This window comes from Glycine soja, chromosome 16 (assembly GCF_004193775.1).
Source record: "Glycine soja cultivar W05 chromosome 16, ASM419377v2, whole genome shotgun sequence".
Lineage (NCBI taxonomy): Eukaryota > Viridiplantae > Streptophyta > Magnoliopsida > Fabales > Fabaceae > Glycine > Glycine soja.
Window position 1 is genome coordinate 17177402 of NC_041017.1, and position 7525 is coordinate 17184926.

General features: G+C 37.4%; 1 protein-coding gene across 1 annotated transcript; it reads left to right on the forward strand.

The window, feature by feature from the left end:
- Nucleotides 1-6371: 6371 nt before the first annotated feature.
- Nucleotides 6372-7088, forward strand: LOC114389806. The gene is made up of 2 exons (XM_028350538.1): nucleotides 6372-6624; nucleotides 6844-7088. Exons 1-2 carry the CDS (start codon nucleotides 6372-6374, stop codon nucleotides 7086-7088), a joined length of 498 nt encoding a protein of 165 aa, XP_028206339.1.
- Nucleotides 7089-7525: the final 437 nt, after the last annotated feature.

Genomic DNA, 7525 nt, shown 5'->3' on the forward strand with positions numbered 1-7525 from the left:
ATCCAGAAGAAAGGTATCAAAGGGCAATAATTGTCAATTTTGTGAAATTAAGACATTTTCAAAAGGATTGCCTAAAGTGTAAGTCTTGGTTCGAAAAGAATGGTGAGCTTAATGCTCATGTATGTTTTGAATCAAACTTAACTGTAGTTTTCCATGATACATGATGGATTAATTCTGGATGTATGACTCATGTTTCTAACATTATGCAGAGAGTTCTTACAATCCAAACCATAAGCCCAAATGAGAAGTTCATTTTTATGGGGAATGAAGTGAAAGCTCCAGTGGAAATAGTTGAGACTTATTGTTTAAAACTCAACACTGGACATCGTTTAGATTTACTGGAAACTCCTTATGTACCTAGTTTATCTAGGAATTTAGTTTCATTATCTAAACTTGATGTTAATGCATACTCTTTTAATTTTGGTAATGGATGTTTCAATTTATTTAAGCATAATCATCTCATTGGTACTGGTATTCTTGTGATGGTTTATATAAATGGGAAATAAACAGTTTGTATGCTGAAACTGTTTTAACTCTGCATCATAATGTTGGCACTAAACATAGTTTAGTGGATGAACGATATGTTTTCTTGTGGCATAAACGTTTAGGTCACATTTCTAGAGAAAGGATGGAAAGATTAATAAAGAATGAAATTCTTCCTTATCTAGACTTTACGGATCTAAATATTTGTGTGGGTTGTATTAAGGGAAAATAAACAAAACATACAAAGAAAGGAGCTACAAGAAGCACTCTGCTTCTTGAAATTGTGCATACTGATATTTGTGGACCTTTTGATGTTAGTTCTTTCGGAAAGGAAAGATACTTTATCACCATTATTGATGATTATTCACGTTATGGTTATGTCTACTTATTGCCCGAGATTTCTTAGGCAATGGATGCCTTAAAAATTTACTACAATGAAGTAAAATGGCAATTAGACATAAATGTGAAAATTATTAGATATGATAGAGGTGATAAGTATTACGGAAGATATGATGAAACTGGGCAACACCCAAGTCCATTTGCTAAGCTTGTTCAGAAACGTGCATTTGTGTGCAATACACAATTTCCGGTACACCACAACAAAATGGTGTATCAGAAAGGTGTAATAGAACTTTAATGGATATGGTTAAGAGTATGTTAATCAATTAGACTTTACCTGTATCTTTGTGGATGTATGCCTTGAAAACTTCCATGTATTTGTTGAACAGGGTTCCTAGTACGGCAGTTCCAAAGAGACCTTTTGAACTGTGGACAAATAGGATACCTAGTATAAGGCACCTGCATGTTTAGGGTTGCCAGGCAGAAATAAGGATTTATAATCCGCAAGAAAGAAAATTGGATGCAAGAACAATCAATGAATATTTCATTGGTTATCCAGAAAAGTTAAAAGGGTATATGTTTTATTGTTCTAATCATAGTATGAGAATTGTCAAAACTGGAAATGCAAGGTTCATTGAAAATGATGAAATCAGTGGGACTACAGTTCCACGAGAAATGGAAATTAAAGAAGTTAGAGTGTAAGTCCTTTTAGCTTATGCCTCTAACAGTAAGGTGATTGCTCCTTCAGTTATTGCTACAAAATTAATGAAGAGGAGCAACACAATAATGAACCCATGATGCATAATGAACCTATTATGGAGGAACCACAAGAAGTAGCATTAAGAAGGTCTCAAAGAGAAAAGGAGACCAACTATTTTGAATGATTATGTGGTATACCTACATGAAACAAAAACAAACTTAAGCATTAATGATAATGATCCAGTTTTGTTTTCACAAGTTGTAAGTTATGATAGTTCTGAGAAGTGGTTAAATGCCATGAAAGAAGAGATAGATTCCATGGAACATAATGGTGTTCAGGACCTTGTAGAATTACCAAAGGGTTGTAAGAGAGTTGGTTGTAAGTGGGTCTTCAAAACTAAACGTGACTCTCATGGCAACCTTGAATGTTACAAGGCTAGACTTGTTGCTAAGGAATTTACTCAGAAAGATGACATTGATTATAAAGAGACATTTTACTGGTCTCACGAAAGGATTCTTTCAGGATTATCATGGCATTAGTAGCTACATCAAATAGATGTGAAAACCGCCTTTCTGAATGAAGATTTAGAGGAGAATGTTTGTATGGACCAACCAATGAGGTTCTCAGTTGAAGGAAATGAACACATGGTGTGTATACTAAAAAAATCAATATACAGTCTTAAAGTAAGCTTCCCGTCAATGGTATTTGAGGTTTAATGATGCCATTGTTTCCTTTAGATTTAAGGCAAATACTGTTTATCAGTGTATGTATTTGAAGGTCAGTGGGAGTAAGGTTATTTTCTAATTTTGTATATTGATGATATCTTGCTTGCAGCTAACAATCTTGGTCTCCTTCATGAGACTAAGAAATTTCTCTCTAGAAACTTTGAAGTGAAAGATATGGGTGAGGTAAGCTATGTGATAGGGATAGAAATATTCCATAATAGATCACAAGGATTGTTAGGCTTATCTCAGAAAGTATATATATCGATAAAGTGCTAGAGAGATTCAAGATGGAAAGGTGTTTAACATCGCCTATTCTAATTTAGAAATGAGACAGAGTTAGTCTCGCACAATGTCCTATAAATGATATGGAACGAAAACAAATGAAAGTAATTTTGTATGCATCAGTTGTTGTTGCATCTGAGAGCTGAATTTGTAGTATGTTTTGAGGCTACAATTCAGGCTAATTGGCTGCGGAACTTTATTTCAGGGCTTGGAATTATCGACAGTATTGCTAGGTCGCTGAAAATGTATTGTGATAACTCCGCAGCAATATTTTTTTTGTAAGAACAACAAGTACTCTAAGGGTGCTAAGCATATGAAATTGAGGTACTTTGTCGCGAAGGAAGAAGTTCAGAAACAAAGAGTGTCAATAGAACATATTAGCACAAACCTTATGATAGTTGACCCTTTGAATAAGGGATTATTGCCCAAGACATTATAGAACATGTTGAAAGTATGGGCATTATTGTTATTGATGATCATTAAGTGTAATTTACCTTATGTAATTTTGCTGACACTCTGAGCTCAATTATGATATGTTTCTGATTACCTGTTCTCTATGTTTGCATGCATGTTTGTGTTAGAGTAATGTTAACAGGTTTTGTCTTGAATGAAGACATTATGTTGGACCAATTATGTACTCCTAACTAATGGTCATATTAAGGAGAAGACTAATTTGTAGTACATGGAAGGGACTATGTCGATTAGATGATGTACAACCGCATGACTCGAATTGGTTCCTATTCTTAATCATGAAATTATGATGTACCCAATGTATAGAACAGTTTAGTCAATTTTTAATGCGCATTATGTTAGTTAATCTATTTATTTATTTAGTCCATAATGTTTATTAATGTCACATGAGGCAAGTGGGAGAATGTTAGAATTAATGTCTCATGTGAGAGGCATGTGACTTAGTAGGGACTAATAAATAAATAAATAATGATTAAGGGCTAAATTGTAATTGGGCTTAATAGGAGAAGTTTCTAGGTTGACTGCTACTTGATGGGAGTAGTGGTTATAAAAGGGGTTGAATACCCACTAACGTGAAATAAGGTCCCCTTCCTGACCAGAAAAGTGTTCTCTCTCACTCATAGCCCTCACTAACGGAGAGAGGCAGAAAAGAAAGGCCAAAGGAAGTGAAATCTTATTTCTCTCCTCTTTCAAGGAAATCAAAGTGTAATGAAGAGAAGTTCCTATGGAGAAAGGTACAAGTCTTCCTATGGAGAAAGGTACACATCATTATCTATTGTTGTTTATTGATTGTTTGTGAGAACCATAGGTTTCGAGATCCTGTTGTTTCCTATCATTGATAGTCTAGGAAACCCCTTAAGAATTTTTTTACACAAACTCCCAAAGAGTACAAGGTGCGCTTGGTTGTGGTCCACTTTGAAGGAAAAGCTCTCCAATGGCACAGTGCGTATGTGAAGAATGTGGGACTTGATAAATTGTCCTCATGGAATGACTATACGAAAATCTTGATTGAAAGATTCGGTGAAGTTTACGAGGATCCAATGGCTGAGCTGATGAGACTTCGACAATGAATTTGATGCAATTGTCTCAAGAATTGACTTATCTGAGGCCCATCAATTGAGTTGTTTTCTTGGTGGTTTGCAAATGGAGATTCAAATGATGGTTAGAATGTTCCAACCAACTTTTGTTATGAAAGCCTTTTCCCTAGCTAAGATGTATGAAAATGCCAATGCCACTAGCATGGAAGCCAAACCACTCTCTAAAACCCTCAGACCCACCCATGTAGCAAAGCCACCACTCTTACCAAACCCTCCCAAAACCTTAGAACCTATAAAACCTAAAACACAAACCACTAAACAGCTAACCCCTGCCTATATGAGTGAAAGGAGGGCTAAAGGTCTTTGTTATTTTTGTGATGAACCTTTTACCCCTGTTCATAGCCAAACTCATAAGAAACTCCAAATCCACGTCATGGAAATAGCTGAGAATTCTGACTCTGATGACGACCTAGGACCTACTGAACACCCTTCTGATGAACCCTTGATTTCAGTAAATGCCTTAACTGGAATAGCCAAGTTTTGGACCATAAGAGTTACTGGCTAGGTAAGGAAGAAGCCCCTGCACATTCTCATTGATAGTGAGAGCATCCACAATTTCTTAGATATTAATGTAGCCCAGAAGCTAGGGTGCAAAATTGAAGATATGGATCCTGTTGGTGTCACAGTGGCTGATGGGGCTAGAGTACATATTAATACTATGGTAAAAGGTTTTCTTGGCTTATACAGAACACTATATTCAGTTCAGATATCTTGCTATTACCCTTAGGTTGTTGTGATATGGTTCTTGGTATCGAATGGCTGATTACATTGGGGAATATCACATGGAAATTTGACAAGTTAACCATGGAGTTCACTGCTCAAGGAAAAAGACATGTCTTGAGAGGCAATTGTTCTACAAATATTAAGACAATTAGGAAGCACCAGATACATAGGACACTAGCTGTAGGAGTTCACATTTCTATGTTGCAAGTATGTGAGTCCGAAGAACGATTGTTGCTCCACTCCCTGTCCACCTATGCTACATCTTCCTCAATTCCTGACAGTATTGATAAGTTGCTCCTTCAATATGTAGATGTGTTTGCAGTACCCACTACGCTACCACCTAGAAGACCAGATCATGATCACATTATTCCCTTGGTGCAAGGAACTAACCCTATGAATAAGAGACTATACATGTATTCTAAACAACAGAAGGACATAATAGATGAATTAGTACAAAATTACTTAAAGAGTGGTGTTATCCAGAATAGTAGTAGTCCTTACAGCAGTCCTGTAGTGTTGGTTGGTAAAAAGGATGGAAGTTGGAGGCCTTGCATTGATTACAGGGACCTCAACAAGAGTACAATCAAAAATAGGTTCCATGTACCCTTGGTTGATGATCTATTGGATGAGCTACATGGCTCTACTGTATTTTCCAAAATTGACTTGAGGTATGGCTATAATCAAGTCAGAATGGCAGAGGTAGATGTACCTAAAACAACTTTCAAAACTCATTCAGGGCATTATGAGTACTTGGTTATGCCTTTTGGCTTAACCAATGGCCCTGCCACATTTCAAGGCTTAATGAATTCGGTGTTCCACGAATACTTGAGGAGGTTTCTGTTGGTCTTTTTTGATGACATTCTTATTTATAGTAAGAGCATGGAGGATCACTTGCATCATTTACAAACAGTCTTGTCTACCATGAGAGCAAATACATTGTTGGCCAAGAAATCTAAGTGCTACTTTGGGGTTACTCGAGTGGAGTACTTATGGCATTTTATCACTGGAGAGGGAGTCTCTACTGACCCTGCTAAGGTGGCAGCAGTGAGGAATTGGCCTCTTCCTCAGACCCCCAAACAGTTGAGAGGATTTTTGGGTTTGGCAGGTTATTATAGAAGGTTTGTACGGAGATATAGCACCATAGCCAAACCACTAAATGACATGTTGAAAAAAGATAATTTTTCTTTGTCTGTGGAAGCCAAGCTTGCATTTCAATATCTTAAGGATCAATTAAGCCAAACACCTGTATTGGCCTTACCTGATTTTACAAAGACTTTTCTAGTGGAGGTGGATGCCTCAGGAGTGGGGGTCGGAGCTGTTCTCATGCAAGATCACCATCCCATAGCCTTTATAAGCAGAAGCTTAAATGTTCAGCAGCAATCCCTGTCAACCTATGAGAAGAAGTTACTAGTTGTGGTGTTTGCTGTACAGAAGTAGAGGCATTACTTATTACCTAAGCAGTTTGTAATCAAAACTAATCACAAAAGTCTCAAGTATATTCTTGACCAGAGACTTTCCACAGCTTTCCAACAAAAATGGTTGGTAAAACTTATGGAATTTGATTTCATTATTGAATACAAGCAGGGAAGTGAGAACCAAGCTGCTGATGCACTTTCAAGAGTTGAATGTGCTACTATTTCCACTCACCAACCCGAGTCTGGTCAACTAGAGAGAATCAAAGCATCTTGGCAAGGTGATGATGCCTTACAAAAACTGATTGCTGAAGTTACGAAAGATCCTTCTTCACATAAGGATTACTCTTGGTCAGGAGGAGAATTAAGGAGGAAAGGGAAGCTGGTCATTGGTAAAAATCTTGAATTGTGAAAGGAAATACTTAATTGGCTGCACTCTTCATCCTGTGGTGGTCATTCAGGAAGGGATGCTACTTATCAAAGAGTCAAGACATTGGTGTACTAGAAAGGGTTATCTAAGGACGTTAAAAGGTTTGTCCATCAATGTACTACCTGCCAGCAATGTAAGTATGATAATTCTGCTTCCCCTGGGTTGCTACAACCACTTCTAGTCCCTGATCTGATTTGGAAGCACATTACCATGGACTTCATAGAGGGTCTTCCCAATTCCTTTGGGAAACAAGTAATCTTTGTTGTTGTTGATAGGCTGAGCAAGGCTGCTCATTTCATAGCATTACAGCACCCATATACTGTTGCTGATGTGGCCCAATGCTTTATGGATAATATCTTTAAGCTTCATGGTTGCCTAGCTTCAATAACAAGTGACAGGGACCCGATTTTTGTCAGTCAATTCTAGAAGGACTTCATGGCTTCCCAAGGGATTCAAGTTCAGCTTTCTACTGCTTACCATCCTCAAACATATGGGCATACAGAGGTAGTGAACAGGTGTATTGAGACATATCTGAGATGTATGTGCTCAGAGGATCCTAAGCAATGGTCCAAATGGCTTCCCTTGGCTGAGTGGTGGTATAACTCTACATATCACAACACTATTAAGGCCAGTCCCTATGAAATCATGTATGGACAAGCACCCCCAGCTTACTTACCTTATTTACCAGGAGAATCCAAGATTGAACTTGTTGATAGAAGTCTATAGAAGAGGGAGGAACAACTTAAGATGGTTAAGTTTCACATGCAAAGGGCACAAGAAAGAATGAAGAAACTGGCTGACAAGAGGAGATCAGATAGGGCTTTTGAAATTGGAGATTTGGTGTTTGTGAAATTATTCCCTTA